The 21,712-nt window shown below is 44.6% G+C and overlaps 1 protein-coding gene across 1 annotated transcript in view; it reads left to right on the forward strand.

Moving 5' to 3' along the window:
- Window positions 1–21,712, forward strand: part of CC2D2A (coiled-coil and C2 domain containing 2A) — a 196,974-nt gene that overhangs the window by 106,093 nt on the left and 69,169 nt on the right. The window contains exons 19-22 of the mRNA XM_040335450.1: window positions 5,274–5,412; window positions 7,153–7,356; window positions 13,830–13,922; window positions 15,995–16,086. Coding sequence (XP_040191384.1) covers window positions 5,274–5,412; window positions 7,153–7,356; window positions 13,830–13,922; window positions 15,995–16,086 — 528 coding nt within the window. The remainder of the gene's footprint in view (window positions 1–5,273; window positions 5,413–7,152; window positions 7,357–13,829; window positions 13,923–15,994; window positions 16,087–21,712) is intronic.

A 21,712-nucleotide genomic window follows, 5' to 3' on the forward strand; every position in this document is an offset into this window, starting at 1 on the left:
CAGCAATTTGGATCAGACAGTAGCAGCCTTTTATAGGCCAGCAGGAGGATCCACCTGTCACATGATGTGCCTATGGCGCCCATTTCTTCTACTGGCAAGATTGCCAGTACTTCTACGGCCATTTCCCTGACAACGCGCATATGCGTCCTCGGGTTTCGGGGTTATACCAGGATGATGCCCGCAGCTGCAGGCATCATCTAGTATCATTTTGTAGAGGCAGCGATTGGTTTTCCAGGGATAACAACCGATGTGGCTAAAAGACGCTCGGTTGTTATCCCGGAGGAGCGGGACGGGACATACCCCGCCGCTCTTCCCGGACTCCTGTCCCACCGGGAGACCCGATCTGCCGCCTCCATTCGCTAGCCGCAGACTGGACCGAAGCCATGAACAGCTTTGATCCAGTCTCTTCAGTGTAAACACGGAAGTGACGTCACAACTACCTGTTTACTCGGCTGCCAATGGCGGTGGTTTAAAAAAATACACAGTGTTCAGAATCGCCGTTTTCATCGATCTGAATACTTTAACGTGCAAAGGAGAGACTGGGGGGTCTTTTAGACCTCCGATCAGGGCCGGCCTTAGGTGTTCAGGCGCCCTGTGCGAGCTAATCCTGTGGCGCCCCCCCCCCCCCCAGACCGCTACACAATAAACTACCCACAGACCGCTGCACAATACACACACTGACCGCTACACAATACACACACTGACCGCTACACAATACACACACTGACCGCTACACAATAAACTACCCACAGACCGCTGCACAATACACACACTGACCGCTGCACAATGCACACACTGACCGCTACACAATACACACACTGACCGCTACACAATAAACTACCCACAGACCGCTACACAATACACACACTGACCGCTACACAATACACACACTGACCGCTACACAATACACACACTGACCGCTACACAATACACACACTGACCGCTACACAATACACACACTGACCGCTACACAATACACACACTGACCGCTACACAATACACACACTGACCGCTACACAATAAACTACCCACAGACCGCTACACAATACACACACTGACCGCTACACAATACACACACTGACCGCTACACAATACACACACTGACCGCTACACAATAAACTACCCACAGACCGCTACACAATACACACACTGACCGCTACACAATACACACACTGACCGCTACACAATAAACTACCCACAGACCGCTACACAATAAACTACCCACAGACCGCTACACAATACACACACTGACCGCTACACAATACACACACTGACCGCTACACAATACACACACTGACCGCTACACAATACACACACTGACCGCTACACAATACACACACTGACCGCTACACAATAAACTACCCACAGACCGCTGCACAATACACACACTGACCGCTACACAATACACACACTGACCGCTACACAATACACACACTGACCGCTACACAATACACACACTGACCGCTACACAATACACACACACTGACCGCTACACAATACACACACACTGACCGCTACACAATAAACTACCCACAGACCGCTGCACAATACACACACTGACTGCTACACAATACACACACACTGACCGCTACACAATACACACACACTGACCGCTACACAAACTACCCACAGACCATTACACAATAAACAACCCACAGACCGCTATACAATACACAGACCACTACACAATAAACTACCCACAGACCATTACACAATACACACAGACCACTACACAATAAACTACCCACAGACCATTACACAATAAACTACCCACACACCGCTATACAATACACACTGACCGCTACACAATACACACTGACCGCTACACAATAAACTACCCACAGACCATTACACAATAAACTACCCACACACCGCTACACAATACACACTGACCGCTACACAATAAACTACCCACAGACCACTACACAATACACACAGACACTACAGCATTGGTGCATTTTACTATAGAGGCATTGGTGGACTACAAGGCCCAGCATTTTACTATAGGGGGCTCTGGTGGACTACAAGGCCCAGCATTTTACTATAGGGGGCTCTGGTGGACTACAATGACCATCATTTTAGTCCCACCAATGCCTCCTATAGTAAAATGCTGGGCCTTGTAGTCCACCAGAGCCCCCTATAGTAAAATGCTGGGCCTTGTAGTCCACCAGAGCCCCCTATAGTAAAATGCTGGGCCTTGTAGTCCACCAATGCCCCCTATAGTAATTGGTGCATTTTACTATAGAGGCACTGGTGGACTACAAGGCCCAGCATTTTACTATAGGGGGCTCTGGTGGACTACAAGGCCCAGCATTTTACTATAGGAGGCATTGGTGGACTACAATGACCAGCATTTTACTATAGGGGGCTCTGGTGGACTACAAGGCCCAGTATTTTACTATAGGAGGCATTGGTGGACTACAATGACCAGCATTTTACTATAGGGGGCTCTGGTGGACTACAAGGCCCAGCATTTTACTATAAGGGGCTCTGGTGGACTACAATGACCAGCATTTTAGTCCCACCAATGCCTCCTATAGTAAAATGCTGGGCCTTGTAGTCCACCAGATTCCCTATAGTAAAAGGCCCAGCATTTTACTATGGAGGCATCACACGTTACACACTGACTTTCTGGCTGCTCCCTCCCTCTCCCCAGACCAATACCTACTCCCTCGGGGGGTGACACAGAGGAGGGGGGGTAAACTGACCTGGCAGATGAGTCCTCAGGAGACACACATCGGGAGGCAGGACTCTGGGAGCAAGCAAGCAGGCACGATCATCGAATCCACAGTGCAGCTCCACCCCCGCCTACACACATGACCAGCACCAGCTCAGCATGGCCATTCACAGACCCCCATGTCTGCTTCCAGGCATGCCCCGCCCATCGCACATGGCCTGTTCTGCCAATCACAGAGCACCCACTGGCTCAAAGCACATCGCATATCGTGACAGCGATAGCGAGTGGAGAAATCCGGCTGCTACTGGCCACAGGACTCAACAGGCACGGCGCCCTGTTGCTCATGGCGCCTTGTGCGGGCGCACGACTCGCACAACGCTAAGGCCGGCCCTGCCTCCGATCACTCCATAAAGAGTACCTGTCACCACCTATTACTGTCACAAGGGATGTTTACATTCCTTGTGACAGCATTAAAAGTGATAAAAAAAAAAAAAAAAACACAATTTTGTATTACAAGAATAAATAAAATAAGATATTTTTTTAAAGCGCCCCTGTCCCCGCGAGCTCGCGCGTCAAAGAAAACACATACGGAAGTTGCGCCCACATATGTAAATGGTGTTCAAATCACACATGTGAGATATCGCCGCGATCGTCGGAGCGAGAGCAATAATTCTAGCCATATTCCTCCTCTGTAACTCTAACCTGGTAACCGTAAAAAAAAAAAAAAAAAAGTTAAAGCGTCCGCCTATGGAGATTTTTAGGAAACGTAGTTTGTCGCCATTCCAAGAGTGCGTACAATTATAAAGCGTGACATGTTTGGTATCGATTTACTCAGCGTAACATCATCTTTTACATTATACAAAAAAATTGGGCTAACTTTTACTTTTTCATTTTTTTTTTTAAGTGTCTTTTCCCCAAAAAGTTGCGTTTAAAACACCGCTGCACAAATACCATGTGACATAAAATATTGCAACAATCGCCATTTTATTCTCTAGATTCTCTGCTAAAAAATATATATAATGTTTGGGGGTTCTAAGTAATTTTCTAGCAAAAAATACGGATTTTAACTTGTAAACACCAAGACCCAGATTCTCGTAGATGGGCGTAAAACTGCGGTGGCGTAACATATGTCATTTACATTTCGCCGCCGCAAGTTTTACAGGCAAGTTCTTTATTCACAAAGCACTTGCCTGTAAAGTTGCGGCGGCGTATCGTAAATCACGCGGCGCAAGCCCGCCTAATTCAAATTAGGCGGGTAGGGGGCATATAGCATTTAAATTAAGCGCGTTCCCACGCCGAACGTAATGCTTAACTACTTAACATTGGTTGCCCCTCAAATAGCAGGGGCAACTTTACGCGTCGCAAATCTAACGTAAACGTCGTAACTTCACTGCGTCGACCGCACGTACGTTCGGGAATTCGTGTATTTTGCTAATTTGCATACTCGACGGGGAAAACGATGGAGGCGACACCTAGCGGCGAAAAAAAAATGCATTTAAGATCCGACAGCGTAAGAGCGTAAGCCTGTCCGATCTAATGGATATCTATGCGTAACTGATTCTAAGAATCAGTCGCATAGATACGACGCCCCAGATTAGGACTTACGACGGCGTACATTGCGTTGCGTTGCGCCGTCGTAAGCCCTTTCAGAATCTGGGCCCAAATGTCAGAAATAGACTTAGTCATGAAAGGGTTAATATATAAAAACACAAACATGCTGAAAGAAACTGCAACTATAGCTCCATTTGTGATGTAGTCTGCCTCCAGTTTTCTGAATCGACCAGGCAAGTATTTGAAACAAGACATTTTAGTTCCAGCTATACTGCGATCTTTATAGAGCTGCAATATTTCGGCTGGCTGCTAGGTGGCGCTTCCATTGCGGTCGGCGTAGAATATGTAAATCAGTACATACGCCTATTCACAAACGTACGCCCGGCCGCCGCAGTACATTTACGCCGTTTACGTAAGAGATAGGCCGCATAAAGTTAAAGCTGCCCCCTAGGTGGCGTAGACAATGTTAAAGTATGGCCGCCGTTCCCGCTTCGAAATTCGAACATTTTACGTCGTTTGCGTAAGTCGTCCGTGAATAGGGATTTACGTCGTTTACGTCCACGTCAAAATCAATAAGCCCATGCGGCGGACTTAGCCACAATGCACACTGGGAAATGTAGGCGCCCGGCGCATGCGCAGTTCAGAGAAAACGTCAATCACGTCGGGTCAAGCCTCATTACCATAAAACACGCCCCCTCAGACAAATTTGAATTAGGCGCCCTTACGCCCGCCCGCTTTAGGCTACGCCGCCGTAACTTAGCAGGCAAGTACTTTGAGAATCAAGTACTTGCCTCGCTAACTTAAGGGCGGCGTAGCCTAAACACGCTAAGCTACACCGCCGCAAAGTTGGGCCAATCTCTCTGAATCTACCTATATATTTTCATTTGTGGTCTTATTCTCGAAGGCAATATGTGAAAGATACAACCCTGTAGTAACCAACCAGAACTCATGTTCTACTTTTTATATCTAATATTGTACATTGTTCTGTAAATAATCCTTGCTATATTCCCTACGCCATTAATTGTAATGTCTGTTCCTATGATAGAGCTTTACATAACATAGACGCTGTATCCTCTATCGGAGCTTCTGGACTGACTGATATGAAGAAATTAGCCAAGTGGGCGGTTGAATCAAAGCTCGATCCTAATGATCCCAACAATTCAGCTCTCATGCAGCTCATAACGGTGAGATTCATAGATTTACCAATAGAATACCATTAAAAGTCAGCAGCTGCAATATTTGTAGCTGCTGACTTTAAACAAAAAATCGAGGTGGGGGGGGCTATTGGGGGACGGACCTCCTTCTTTTTTTTTTTTTTTTTTTTTAAATACTGGATAATTGCTAGTAACTCGGTCCAAGCTTTATTAATCAGCTTGAACTGAAAAGGCCCATACACACGATAGGATTTTGCGACAACAAATGTGTGATGGCAAAGTTTTTTTCGGAAAATCCAACTGTTTGTACGATCCATCGGACAATTGTTGTCGGAATTTCCGACAACAAATGTTGGATAGCATGCTTTCAAATTTTCCAATCACAAATGTGTGGCGTCGGATTATCCAATCGTGTATACACAAGTCCTTCAGCAAAAAATTCAAAGTACAAACACGCATGCTCCGAACCAATGCTAACCACAAGACAACATTAGCAGAAGTTGCCCAAAAGGTGGCGCTAAAGAGCTGAAAAAAAACATTGTTTCGTGTATGTTGGCTGAAAAAATTCTGACGTCTGTTTGCAGAAGAAGTTCACGGCCAACGCCCTTTGGACAAAATTCCACGGATTTGTCTGATGGCAATCCGATCCTGTGTACGAGGCTTTAGTCACCTAGAGCAGCATAAGGGAAGCCAGAAGTTGATAGTGTAAACCCCCAGAGGCTACGCTCCCTTTGGCTGCATTCACACCTGAGCGTAGCGTTTTGCTTTTTTTTTTACTGTGTTTTGTCGCGATATTTGCAGCGTTTTTTACCGTGATTTGTTGCAGCGTTTTTTACCGCGATTTTGGACAGGTCTAGGGTCACCAATGTTAAAAACAGAAAAACGCCCAAATACGCTCAATTCGAGCAACAAAAAAGGGTCCAGAACTTGTTTGAGCTTCAGGCGTTTGGCGTTTTGGAGTGGAGATGTGAACCATCTCCATTGAGAATAATGTATTTTTTCCCCTCTAGCGTTTTGGAGCTTCATGCTTCAGGTGACAAAACGCTCAGGTGTGAATGCAGCCCAAGGCCCTGGAGTGGCTCTGCTATGTCCAAGTCTACCTGCAGGAGTTCAGCTCAGGAAGGTGAAGAATTGCTAAAGTCTATACAAAACCGGGAGGAAAAATCTCCAAAAAAAGTTTTCTGGCTTGGTTGGGCCCCTTTGGTGGTGCACTAACATGCAGAACGTCTTCCAGATAGCCCTAGCTCAAGAAGGTGAGGTTTGGTGGAAAAGCTCTGGCAGGAGTAACTTGAACAAGGCTTAACCGCAATAAAAAGGGCAAGCAGCAAGTGCAGGGGGGGGGGTTAAGTAGATCTGAGTTACTAGGGCAGGGATGGCGAACCTTGGCACCCCCAGATGTCTTGGAACTACATTTCCCATGATGCTCCAGTACACTGCAGAGTGCAATGAGCATCATGGGGAATGTAGTTCCAAAACATCTGGAGTGCCAAGGTTCGCCATCACTGCACTAGGGTAATCCAGAACGGGTGACGTGGCACTGCTCGTTGGTATGCTGCATAAGTACTTTATTGCCTAAGATGCCTGATGGCAAACTGTGTAACTGAGTTCTCGCTGGGTTTTGTGGTGATTAGTGTTTGGTGGGCGCAGAAAGGCAATTTTATTAACACGATATGTAAGAACTATATTTTATATCAATTTATTTTTTTACAAGAAATTACTGTTCTGACAGAATTAACGTTTACTTTGTCTCTGTAATTTTGGTAATCCTAGATGGCGAGTGGTGGGGACGCCAAAGTGCCCGAGTTCTTCCGCCTGGAGCAATTGCAGAAGGAGTTTAATTTTGTGTCGGATGAAGAGCTGAAAAGATCAAAGAGGTTCAGACTTCTGCAGCTCCGTAACCAGGAAGTGGCCGATTTTCGCAATTACAAAATGGTGCCTATAAAGGAACGTGAGATCCCAGACAGGGTATTTGTGGTGAGGACATTTATATTCATATTGCACATATAGCAGGATATCTGGAATCCCCCCCCCCCCATTGGATTATTCTTTCTTTTATTGTTTTTTTTTTGTCTTTCTCAGGATCAACTGTGGGTATAGGATAGTGTATATGGAGATTTACTATTTGTGTGTGTTTTTTTTTCTCTGTTGGTTGAACTGGATGGACCTTTTTCAAGCAGAATAACTATGTAACTACACTATGGCCCGGATTCACAGACACTGGCACATATTTATGCCGCCGTAGCGTATCTCCTTTACGCTACGCCGACGCAGCGCAGAGAGGCAAGCACTGAATTCACAAAGCCAGTGCTTCCAAATCTGCGCTGGGTTTCCAAGGCGTAAGTCGGCGGAAGTGGGCGTGAGCCATGCAAATGATACGTATCACGAACTGCGCGTGCGCTGTCCCATGGGCGCATCTCAGTGCGCATGCTCACAATCACGTCGGAACAACTGCCTATGATACGTCGGATCACTGCCTACGGCGTGAACGTAACCTACGCCTAGTCATATTCTCGTCCCTGTAAACTTACATAAAATACGTCGTCTTGAGTTCCCTGGTGCAGCCCTTTGCATGGATGCTGCTGAGTTACACCTCCTTTATGGGGCATAACTTTACGCCGGACGTATGACTTTGCGCGCACTGCGTTGGACGGACGTACGTTCGTGAATCGGCGTATCTCCCTCATTTGCATATGTGAATAGAAAATTAATGGGAGCGCCAAATGGGTCCAGCGTAAATATGCGCCCACTCTACGCCGGCGTAGGCAAGTTATGTTGGTCGGATGAAGCCTATTTTCTGGCGTATCTTAGTTTTGTGGGCACTGCGCACAGATACGACGGCGCATATTTGCACTTACGCGGCGTATCTCGAGATACGTCGGCGCAAGTGCTTTGTGAATCTGTCTTTACACGCACATGAACTTTAATGGCATCCCAGTCTTAGTCCGTAGGGTTCAATATTTAGTTGGCCCACCCTTTGCAGCTATAACAGCTTCAACTCTTCTGGGAAGGCTGTCCACAAGGTTTAGGAGTGTGTCTATGGGAATGTTTGACCATTCTTCCAGAAGCGCATTTGTGAGGTCTGGCATTGATGTGGACAAGAAGGCCTGGCTCACAGTCTCCATTCTAAATGATCCCAAAGGTGTTCTATCGGGTTGAGGTCAGGACTCTGTGCAGGCTAATCAAATTCCTTTACCCCAAACTCGCTCATCCACACTATATTTCCAAAAGTATTGGGCCACCCCCTCCAAATCATTTGGTGGAGGGGGGATTATGGTGTGGGGTTGTTTTTCAGGGGTTGGGTTGGCCCCTTGGCTCCAGTGAAGGGAACTCCAAAGGCATCAGCATACCAAGACATTTTGGACAATTTAATGCTCCCAACTTTGTGGGAACAGTTTGGGGATGGCCCCTTCCAGTTCCAACATGACTGCGCACCAGTGCACAAAGCAAGGTCCATGAAGACTGTAAGGGCTTTACTCCAAGTTTAGAGCTTGAAGGACATAACCATTTGCTTTTCCTTCATTTAAGGGCTGGTTTTGCCCATTTTTATTTAAAAGAGCGTTCAACAAATATAGTAGATTACCTCGCAGGGGTATTCAGCATTCCAGTTCTGCTACAGAAATAAACAACATTCAGCCCCCTTGGCTAATAACAGCAGCTCTCCTGCTCAGGCCTTATGCTTTAGGCCTTGGTCTGTCTCCCACAGACTTGGAGGCTCAGCAACTCCATGCTTATCGCTAGTACCTCGTGCTACACTGGCTCCCACCTCTTATCTAGGTGGAGATCCTCCTGACTCCTGGGCCAGACTTCCTATAAGCCGGGGTGGCGTCGTCTCCAACTGGGTGCCTAGAGCCTTGGTCTGGTCATTACACAGCTGACTCATTAGTGAACTGGCAGTTTACTAGACCTTCTGAGCGTAGTAAATAAAGTATTTTTTCTAGATCGAGCCTGATGAAGCATGCATGCTTCGAACACGTGCACCTCCCCACTGACTTCTTACCCGGAAGTGACGTCATTCACAGCTGTGCGCTCGGGAATTCCGTCCTCCGTCTCCACTCTCTGAGAGTGTCTGGTTCCACCACCGCTGCCGATAGAGGCAAGGAGCTACGGCGTCCCTGTCTGTCAACATCGAGGCACGAGTTGCATCTGCAGTACCCAAGATAAGAGCGGATGAACTACCATACAGATAAGCCCTACCTTTAGCTCCTTTGTGAGTGTATTTCCTTTGACCTTTTAATACTTTTTAACCACTTAAGGACAGAAGGTGTTTTTCAGATTCGGCGTTTACAAGACTAAAACAGTTTTTTTTTGCTAGAAAATTACTTAAAACCCCCAAACATTGTATATTTTTTTTATTCTAACACCCTAGAGAATAAAATGGCGGTCATTGCAATACTTTTTGTAACACCGTATTTGCGCAGCGGTCTTACAAGCGCACTTTTTTTGGAAAAAAATCACTTTTGAATAAAAAAATAAGACAACAATAAATTTGGCCCAATTTTTTTATATATTGTGAAAGATAATGTTACGCTGAGTAAAATGATACCCAACATGTCACGCTTAAAAATTGCGCCCGCTCGTGGCATGGCGTCAAACTTTTACCCTTTAAAATCTCGATAGGTGACGTTTAAAAAATTCTATACGTTGCATTTTTTGAGCTACAGAGTAGGTCTAGGGCTATAATTATTGCTCTCGCTCTAACGATCGCGGCGATACGTCACTTGTGTGGTTTGAACACCGTTTTCATATGTGGGCGCTACTCGCGTATGCGTTCGCTTCTGCGCGCAAGCTCGTCGGGACGGGGCGCTTTAAACATTTTTTTTTTGTTTTCTTATTTATTTTTATTGATTTTATAATTTTTTACACTGAAATAAAAAAAAAAAAAAAAAAATGTATCACTTTTATTCCTATTACAAGGAATGTAAACATCCCTAATAGAAAAAAAGCATGACAGGTCCCCTTAAATATGAGATCTGGGGTCAAAAAGACCTCAGATCTCATATTTAGACTTGAATGCAAAAAAAAAAAAAAAAAAATGGAAATTTTGTCATTTAAAAAAATGACAACAAAAAAATTGTCTCTTTAAGACGCTGGGCGGGACTGACGTTTTGACGTCACTTCCGCCCAGCAAAGCTATGAGGATGGGTGTGGGCCATCTTGCTCCTCGCTGATCAGGCAGCAGCACCCGATCGCCTCCGCCGCTACCGACGGCTCCGATAAGCGGCGGAGAGCGGGAGGGGGGGGGCCCTCTCCCGCCACCGATAACGGCGATCTCGCGGAGACCGCCGTTATCGTTTACATGCCCGCCCACTGAAGAGATGGATATCTCGGTTGTGGCAGCAGCTACTGCCGTTACCAAGATATTCATCTTTAAAAAGAGGACGTATATATACAGTGGGCGGGCGTTAACCGGTTAATAAATACTTTATTTACTACGCTCAGAAGGCGCCGCTTTTTCCCTTTTTGCTACATTTCGGATTTACCTTTATCTGCAAGCTGTACTTGCCTGTGACTATTGTTAGAGCACATACAGTGTATGTATGTGTAATAAATATATAAATATATATATACATATATATATATATATATATATATAGGGGGTATGTCATATATAGGAATGTAAAGAGGTGCAGTTCACTTACATATATAAACTACTATATCACACTTGGACCCCTTTTACACTGGGGCGTTTTTCAGGCGCTTTAGCGCTGAAAATAGCGCCTGAAAGAAGCCGCATCTGCAATCCCAATGTGAAAGCCCAAGTGGTTTCACACTGAGGCGCTGCGCTGGCAGGGCATCAAAAAAAGGCCTTTAACCGCTTAACGACCGCCGCATGTAATTATACGCCGGCAAAATGGCACGGGCAGGCAGAACGACCCGCCTTGCCGCGGGTTGGGGTGACGATCGGGACCCCCCCCCCGGTACATGCAGCGTTCTGTAAGCCTCAGGGAGCGATCCGGGATGAGGGCGCAGCTATTCGTTTCTAGCCGCCCCCTCGCGATCGCTCCCCGGAGCTGAAGAACGGGGAGAGCCGTATGTAAACACGGCTTCCCCGTGCTTCACTGTGGCGGCTGCATCGATCGTGTCATCCCCTTTATAGGGGAGACACAATTGATGACGTCAGACCTACAGCCACACCCCCCTACAGTTGTAAACACACACACTAGGTGAAGCTTTACTCCTTCAGCGCCCCCCTGTGGTTAACTCCCAAACTGCAACTGTCATTTTCACAATAAAGAATGCAATTTAAATGCATTTTTTGCTGTGAAAATGACAATGGTCCCAAAAATGTGTCAAAATTGTGCGAAGTGTCCGCCATAATGTCGCAGTCACGAAAAAAATCGCTGATCGCCGCCATTAGTAGTAAAAAAAAATAATAATAATAAAAATGCAATAAAACTATCCCCTATTTTGTAAACGCTATAAATTTTGCGCAAACCAATCGATAAACGCTTATTGCGATTTTTTTATTTTTTACAAAAATAGGTATAAGAATATGTATCGGCCTAAACTGAGGACATTTTTTTTATATATGTTTTTGGGGGATATTTATTATAGCAAAAAGTTAAAAATATTGCATTTTTTTCAAAATTCTCGCTCTATTTTTGTTTATAGCGCAAAAAATAAAAACCGCAGAGGTGATCAAATACCACCAAAAGAAAGCTCTATTTGTGGTAAAAAAAGGACGTAAATTTTGTTTGGGAGCCACGTCGCACGACCGCGCAATTGTCAGTTAAAGCGACGCAGTGCCGAATCGCAAAACCTGGCCTGGGAATTTAGCTGTCTAAAGGTCTGGGGCTTAAGTGGTTAAGCTGCTTCTTTGCAGCGCTTTAGGAGCTGTGAATACACTGCTCCTAAAGCGCCCCTTTCCATTGAAATGGGAAGCTCCCGCAGAGCGCCTGTAAAACACCTGCAAAACGACTTGGCAGCGGCACTTTTAACCCTTTATTTGGCCACTAGCGGGGGTTAAAAGTGCCCTGCTAGCGCTCGAAAAACGCTGGTAAAGCGCTGCTAGTTTTAGCTGCGCTTTACCAGCTTTTTTCAGGCGCTGGCAGTGTGAAAGGGCTCTTAATAGATGTTCCAGGAGCTAACTGTATTTTATCCAGGGTAGCAGTAAACTCCACCCATTACCAGTGGTGGGAGACAAATCTGTAGAACAGAGGCAGTGTTCTCATTGCCAGTGGAGCGCCTTTATGCAGCTCGTAAGGCCAGGGGTTGTATGTCTCACTTGACAATTATGATACAGGGATAGATGAAGGCTCTTGCAGTTGGCTTCAGAGACAGAAACTCAGTCTGGATCAGCAATGGTGTATACTACTAGGGCCGGATTCAGATACCTGAGCGTAGCTGTAACTTTGGGCGCAAAATCTGTATTCAGAAAGAACTTGCGCCCTTATTTACGGTGGCGTATCGTTTGTGTTGCGGCGTAAGGCCGTGTAATTCAAATGGGGATGTTGGGGGCGTGTTTTATTTAACCCCGCATATTTTACGTTTTTTTTTTTAACGGCGCATGCGCCGTTTGTGAAAGCATCTCAGTGCGCATGTTCGAAAATCCGCCGCAAAACCTTTATTGCTTTCGACGTGAACGTAAATTACGTCCAGCCGTATTCGCGAACGACTTGCGCAAACGACGTAAAAATTTCAAAACTTGGCGCGGGAACGACGGCCATACTTAACATAGGATGCGCCGCACATACCCCTCATATAGCAGGGGTAACTTTAAGCCGGAAAAAGCCGAACGCAAACGACGTAAAAAAAAAAGCGCCGGGCGGTCGTTCATTTCTGAATTGACGTAAATACTAATTTGCATATTCCTTGCGTAAACAAACAGAAGCGCCACCTAGCGGCCAGCGTGAAATTGCAGCCTAAGATCAGACGGTGTAAGACACTTACACCTGTCGGATCTTAGGGATATCTATGCGTAACTGATTCTATGAATAAGGCGCATAGATACGACCGCCGGACTCGGAGATACGACGGCATATCAGGAGATAACGCCGTCGTATTTCTTTTCTGAATCCGGCCCCTATACTTTAAGCAGGGAGATGTGTAGGTTTCTCTTCCACCGGGAATGGGAGGCAGCAGTATCCATATGAGAAAACCTGGGGTAGTATGTAACTAGTTGTCCTCCAAATGGCAACGCGTTTCAGGGGAATCTTCTCTGTCAAGTCACAGTGCTATACAGTATATAATCTACCTATTAAAAAAAATGAATACATAGCTTGTTGGCACGTTACAAAATGTCTGAAATAAATGAATACATGGGTCAGTTTAGTTCTAGGTGATCCGTTTTAATATCAATTGACAAATCAAATAATTTTAGAGACTTTTAAACTTGCATAATGGGTGTTAAGGACGTCATTCCCGTGGGGGTGTCTCATTTGCCCCCTCTTGGCCTTTTAGCTTTGTTTGAAAATGTATATATATTTTTCTTTTTTAAATCCTTTTAGGATTATGAGAAGAAGTTACGGGATCAAGATATAAATACTGCAGAAACTCATCTAGATGCACATCGGATTCGGGTTGCCAAGTATCTTCATAAGGTAAATATATATTCTAACATCAAATTCTTTAACCACTTCCTGCCCAGGCCAATTTTCAGCTTTCACGCTTTGAATGACAATTGCGTGGTCATACAACACTGTACCCCAATGAAATTTTGATAATTTTTTTTCCCACAAATAGAGCTTTCTTTTGGTGGTATTTGATTACCTCTGCAGTTTTTATTTCTTGCACTATAAACAAAAAAAAGGGCGTCAATTTTGAAAAAAACATGGCACGGCTGGGCACAGGCACGTTGCCCTTTAAGTGCCCAGCCGTGGATCGCGCGCGCCGCCGGCGGTGTGCTCGGTCCGAAGCTCCCTGGCCGCACCCGATCGGGTCACAGGAGCTGAAGAACGGGGAGAGGTGGCTGTTAGAGGGAACGACGATCAGTGACGTCACACGTCCAGCCACGCCCCCCTACAGTAAGAATCACTCCCTTAGGGCACACTTAACCCCTTAGAGCCCCCTAGTGGTTAACACCTTCACTGCCATTGTCATTTTCACAGTAATCAGTGCATTTTTATAGCACTTTTTGCTGTGAAAATGACAATGGTCTCAAAAATGTGACAAAAGTGTCCGATGTGTCCGCCATAATGTCGCAGTCACGAAAAAAATCGCTGATCGCCGGCATTTCTAGTAAAAAAAATGCTATAAAACTACCCCCTATTTTGTAAACGCTATAACTTTTGTGCAAACCAATCAATAAACGTTTTTTGTGATTTTTTTTTTTTTTTTACCACAAATATGTAGAAGAATACGTATCGTCCTAAACTGAGAAAATTTTTATATATATATATTTTGGGGATATTTATTATTGCAAAAAGTAAAAAATATTGTTTTTTCTTTTTCAAAATTGTCGCTCTATTTTTGTTTATAGCGCAAAAAATAAAAACCGCAGAGGTGATCAAATTCCACCAAAAGAAAGCTCTATTTGTGTGAAAAAAAGGACGCCAATTTTGTTTGGGAGCCACATCGCACCCCGCGCAATTGTCAGTTAAAGCGAAGCAGTGCCGAAGCGCAAAAAGGGGCCAGGTCCTTTACCTGCATAATGGTCCGGGTCTTAAGTGGTTAATAATGAAAATATGTTACAAACAAATTACAAACAATTAGGCCGGGTTCACACTATTGGGAATTGAATGCGGGATCCCCGCATCCAAGTGGCAATGGCAGGAGAATGTGAATGGCTCTGTATGGAGCTGGTTCACATATCTCTGATGCGGCTATGAACACCAAACCTATTCTGTACAAACATATTAGGAAGGAAAATGTATTTGTGCTGTTATCACTGATTTTATCTTGTAATATAATCTACCATGATAAGTTAAAGCTGTTATCTGATCGATTGGTCTGGGCCAACCCTCTTGTTTGTAGAGCGGTTGGGGTAAACGCGCACGTTATTCAATGATAAAGAAATTCTGCTCTAAAGTGTATCCTGGTACAAGGTCAGGGGTCAAGTCCTGGAGAAAATAGTGTGGGAACTCCCACCCAAGATCCACTCCCCCACCAATAAAAAAATTATACGCCCAAATGCATAATTACTAAACCGCATGTGTTTTTTTTTGTTTTTTTTTTTCGATCCACTGTACCTTAGTAATCCTTTATGTTACTGACTGCTTCCTGTATATGGATTCATTGGGTAGTGTGCGGGTATTCCGTCACTTCCTCGATGCCGCAATGTCTCCTGGGAGCTTTTGTCATTGTTCCCAGGAGACATTGCGGCATTGAGGAAGTGACTACCCGATGAATCCATATACAGGAAGCGGCCAGTAACATAAAGGATTACTAAGGTTCGCCTGCCCCTGACAGTGACTAGAGCTGGGCATCGCCGCTTAGTGAAGGATTGGCTCGGGCGGCTCGGCTGTTCTCGGCTTCTCTAGTCCTGCAAAGGGAACTGCGTTCCTGCTGTGAAAAAAGTGCAGAAACTCCGTTCCCACACGTTCCTGCAGGACTTGAGCCCTGTACAAGGTGTATAAATAATACAGTTTAATATACAGTATATCTCCATTGTCCATTCAAAATGAGGCAAATGACTGCTGTCTCATCTGATTATTCCATTTTGTTCCATCAACAGATCCGGGAATCTGTGATAAACCGGTTCCTGATAGCGAAACATCATTTTATTCTATCTGACTTGGTTGTCGAAGAGGAAATCCCCAGCCTTGGGTAAGACAGGTTTGGCATGCCCTAAATGTGGATTACAAAAATAAAACACTGGGGCCCATTTTATAAACATGGAAAAATTGCGTTCTTTGCAGTCCAATTTTTTTTTTTTTTAATTGGTATTATTCTACCTGAGGAGCTATTCATCCAAGGCATCTTTCTTCAGGCATGCTTTACACCTGTGATATGCCTTCACATGTCTTAAAATGTTGAAGATATATTTGTGTTTTTTTTATAAATACAATACCCTTATTGAGGGAAAAAAGACACCAATGATGCATTGCATAAGCCTTGTGGAAAAGCATCCCCCTTTTTTAACTGTTACACACTACATGATTTATAAATAGGCCCATAATAAATTAAAATGTACCGGTAACTGATGCATTTCTGTGTGAAGTCTGATTATTGGGACTTCTCGTGAAATATCATATATACTGCAGTATGACATTATTAACTGACCTATGGGAAGGGTTAGTCACCTATTCATATGAATATAAACGGTACCATTTTCCCCCATTTCCTTATGTTAAAAGGACTTTGTTAATCTCCAAGTTATATGCCGCGTACACACCATCACTTTATGTGATGGAAAAAAAACGACATTTTCTGTGAAGTAAAAAACGACGTTTTTGAAACTTCAATTTTCAAAAACGACGTTGCCTACACACTATCGTTTTTTCACAATACTCTAGCAAAGCGAGGTTACGTTCACCACTTTTTTCCATTGAAGCTCGCTTCATAACTAACTTCTGGGCATGCGCGGGTGTAAAAACGTTGTTTTAAACATCGTTTTTTGCTACACACGGTCAATTTTTGTGAAACAAAAAACAACGTTTTGAAAAACGATACAAAAAATTGAAGCATGCTTCAAAAAAAAATTTGACGTTTTTCACAAGACCTAAAACGACGTTTTCCCCCACACACGGTCATTTAAATTGACGTTTTTAAAAACGTTGTTTTTTTTTATCACATAAAGTGATGGTGTGTACGCGGCAATAGAGAAGTGCCATTAATATAGAAAAGATTATAAGTGGTACCTTCATCCCATCAAAATGAAGATGGAGAATGGGGAGAGGCTATGGCCCAGATTCACGTAGGGGCGGCGTAACTTTGTGCGGGACGTAGCGTATTTTCTTTACGCTACGCCGCCGCAACTTAGAGAGGCAAGTGCAGTATTCACAAAGCACTTGCGCCCTAATTTACGGCGGCGTAGCGTAAATGGGCCGGCGTAAGCATGCGTATTTCAAAGTAGGCAGGTCGTGGGCGTGATGTATTTAAATTAAGCGTGACCCATGTAGATGCATGGCCGAACAAACACACGCATGCTCAGTATCACGTCAAATTTTCAAAGTAAATTACGCCCGCTCAATGCTTAGGCGACGCGAACGTAACCTACGGCCAGCCCCATTCACGGACGACTTACGCAAACGACCTGAAATACAACGCTGTTCGGACGTTTCCGACGTCCATACCTAATATGACTTACCCCTGCTTTATGAGGGGTAACTTTACGCCGGTCCGACGCCTTACGTAAACGACGTATCTTGATACGCCGAGCGCATGTACGTTTCGTGAATCGGCGTATCTAGCTAATTTGCATATTCTACGTGGAAATATACGGAAGCGCCCCTAGCGGCCAGCGTAAATATGCGACGGCGTAAGAGACTTGCGCCGCTCGTATCTAGGCAACTGTGAGGCATATCTGATTCTATGAATCAGGCACGGAGATGCGACGCCTCACACTCAGAGTTACGACGGCGTATCTGGAGATACGCCGTCGTAACTCCTTTGTGAATCCGGGCCAGTGTTTGGACTTTGATGATACCAAATATTAACTGATAGTACACAGTCAAGAATGAAGAAAATACAAATAATTTATATTACAAAAATATATATTGTAACATATTCACAGAATAAAAGTAATGAATAATGACAGTCTAAAAGGAAGCTTTAGTAAATCCTATCATCACAAATAGAACATAGATACCATCCATATATTGGTTGCTCTACATGTTTCGTGGGTTTATATTAGCCGCTTCCTCAGGAGCTTTTTGTGATGAGATGGCATAGAAAAAGATTGTCATGGAACTATAAAGATAGAAAGAAACATATACATATTATTCATAAAGTTCATTTTGTGACATCTGTTGTGAGAACACCCATCCTTCATTCACATGTCTTACCAAAAGGGGCGTCAAAAAGACCAGGGACCCGGATAAAGAGGTGACCCACCCCCAAAGGGCACGGGGGCCCTCAAAGGGACACCCAGACCAGCTGTCATTAATCTAGTTTGGAAAAAAAGGGGGAATAAGGTCAAATAAATTGTATTTGGCAGTGGGAGAAATAGTTGCCCATCGTTGGTGTCTGTGGGAGGAATAGTGGCCCATCATTGGTGTCAGTGTAAGGAATAGTAGCCCATCGTTGGTATCAATTGAAGGCATTGTGCCCTTTTGATAGTGCTCCATATGCCCCATTGGTGGTGTCAGTGGATGGAATGGTCCCCCAAGGGCCAGATAAAGGCAAGCAAAGGTCCACAGTTTGGAGACCTCTGCACTATAGTTTCTTGAGCAGGATATTTTTTGGTTTAGTGTGTTTTGTATTTCCCGGGCTCCCTGGACAATCCTTGTTAAAGGTACCCTTGCTGTGCTTTGAACCAAGACTCTAGGAAACAGTTACACTGATTATAATAATTGCTGTGTCTACTGCTTACTGGACATTGGCATGAACGTCAGTTTGTTGGTATAAGAATAAAAAAAAAGATGGAATGTGGCATACTTGGCATATTTGACACCCAGAGTTGCTCTATATGATACAATTATTTAGGTTGTTCAATGGAGAAAGCTCCCATTACACTGGAGATTAGTGGGAAGAGTGGCATTTATATTGGTGGTCAGTGTAAAGTGAGAATGTCCCCTTACTGAGGGCTAACGAAAAGTTCACTGGCGTTTCTGGTAACTTACATGGGAGGTAAAATTGGCTTATTGCTCAAGGAACCCCTAACAACCTCTCCCTCCTGATTGGCTGAGACACAGCAGCGGCACCATTGGCTCCCGCAGCTGTTAATCAAAGTCATTCAGCTAATTAAGAGAGAGTGGGAGAGGGGCCGCTGAATGGACACAGGGAGCTGTGACTCGGCTCAGGTGCCCCCATAGCAAGCCGCTTGCTGTGGGGGGCACTCGGCAGAAGGGAGGGACTAGGAGCACAGAAGAGGCACCCGAGAAGAGAATCTGGGCTGCTCTGTGCAAATTCACTACACAAAGCAGGTAAGTATAACAGGTTTGCTATTTTTACTGAAAAAAAAAAAAAGAGATTTTTCAATCACTTTAAGCTTTGACAAAAAAAATAATAATCTGGAAGCTGATTGGTTTCTCTGCAGAGGTGCACAAGATGTTGCGCTCTCTCCAGTTTTAGTAAATCAATTCCTGTGTGTCACTCAGGAGTGATATTGGCTACAGTACACAGTATCATGTTTAACCACTACCCCACCGCGCCATAGCGAAAATACTGCTACAGCGCGGTGGAGTTATTCCGGGACGACGTCCCTGGGACGTCCTCCCAGAATCCTTCACTCCCCTGGGGCGCGCTCCCGGAATCCCGGCGCATCACAGATCGCATCACAGATCGGTAAATCGCTGATAGCGGCGGTTTACCACGTGATCGCTCCGTCAAATGACGGAGCGATCACTTGTAAACAAACCGGCGTCATGACATGACGCCGGTTCCTCCCTCTCCTCTCTGTACCGATCGGTACAGTGTGAGAGGAGAGGGGGGAGAGCGGAAGCAGCAGCAGCTGCTGTGGGATGGATCTGTGACACATGCAGTCACAGATCCATCCCTCCCTCCCTGTGCAATACTCTGCAATTAACCCCTCATACTCTGCAATACCCCCATACCCCCCATACTCTGCAATTAACCCCCCATACTCTGCATTTAACCCCCCATACTCTGCATTTAACCCCCCATACTCTGCATTTAACCCCCCATACTCTGCATTTAACCCCCCATACTCTGCATTTAACCCCCCCATACTCTGCATTTAACCCCCCCATACTCTGCATTTAACCCCCCCATACTCTGCATTTAACCCCCCCATACTCTGCAATAACCCCCCCATACTCTGCAATAACCCCCCCCATACTCTGCAATAACCCCCCCCATACTCTGCAATAACCCCCCCCATACTCTGCAATAACCCCCCCCATACTCTGCAATACCACCCAATACTCCGCAATACCACCCAATACTCCGCAATACCTGCTAATATGACAGAAACGAGATATATATATATTTTTTTTTACAGAATTTTCAGTGTTTTTTCTTTTATAGCGCAAAAAATAAAAATCGCAGAGGTGATCAAATACCACCAAAAGAAAGCTCTATTTGTGGGGAAAAAAAGGACAACATTTTCAGATGGGCACAATTTTGTATGACTGAGTAATTGTCATTCAAATTGTGAGAGCACCGAAAGCTGAAAATTGGTCTGGTGAGGAAGGGGGTTTAAGTGCCCAGTGGTCAAGAGGTTAAAGCTTTAAAAAAAATAATGAATGCAGTTCTGTATTAATAATGGAGAAGTAGAGAGAAGCATAACGACCTCATCAGCATTCTGGTGCTTCTTTCTTCCTTGTCCAAGCAGACACAGGCCCTAGACCAGGCCTCAATTTACCTGTAGTGTAGTTTTGCAGAGATGTCTGAATGTGGCTGCACCTTCTATCAGGGGTGTTTGGATCACAAGATTGGCTGAACTGAATTTTAAATAAAACAGATTACAGATATATGTATATTTGTTGATTTGTGTCCTGTATTAATTTGTATTTACACTCTTCTTCTGCTTTGCCTTTGTATTGAGTTCTAGTGGCTCTGGGTATGTTATCTATTGTTGTTTTAACTCTTATTCAGTTCTCTGGCAATGAACCAAGAGTAGATCTTAGCGTGGGAGCAGTTAGCTGAAGCTTTAGCGTAGTTCATGTTTCACATGTATTGATTATTTTTATGCTCTCACCTCTTGGTTATTGCCTTTCTATTTTTATATAAACAAAACTGTTTCCATAAAGTTGATGTACTAAAACTTTTAAACTGGTATGATTCTATTACAAAATGGCTTTTGAATTTGTAAGATAAACTATATTTGCCTGATCTCTTTTGGCCCCCAGGAAACATTTTTTCTCTTTAAAAAAAAAAAAAAAACATTTGACAATGTGTGTAGTGGACACAGTGGCGTCGCTAGGGGGTGGCTTTTGGGGCTATAGCCCCGAATCTGGGACCCATAGCCCCTGGCCTCTCTGCAGCCAGGCCACAAGTGCACCACTGTTCCGCTCTCACTGTGCAGTCGCGGGCAGCAGAGAGATGACATCTTCACCAATTGACCATCCTCTGTCTGGGGATCCTGATGTAAGTGTGGGGGGTGGGGGCTTTCTGGGGACTCTGATGTAAGGGGGGCTCTCTGGGGACCCTGATATAATGTAATATATATAATATTACACACACATACATGTATATTATTTACATGTGTATGCCCACCCAATAGTATGGCTTTTTTTACTTCGCTGCTATGGACTCTAGCCCCAGATCTTTTGTAAACCTAGCAACTCCCCTGAGTGGACATATAGTATATATGCTTTAACACTTTAGA

This window comes from Rana temporaria, chromosome 1 (assembly GCF_905171775.1).
Source record: "Rana temporaria chromosome 1, aRanTem1.1, whole genome shotgun sequence".
Taxonomy (NCBI): Eukaryota; Metazoa; Chordata; class Amphibia; order Anura; family Ranidae; genus Rana; species Rana temporaria.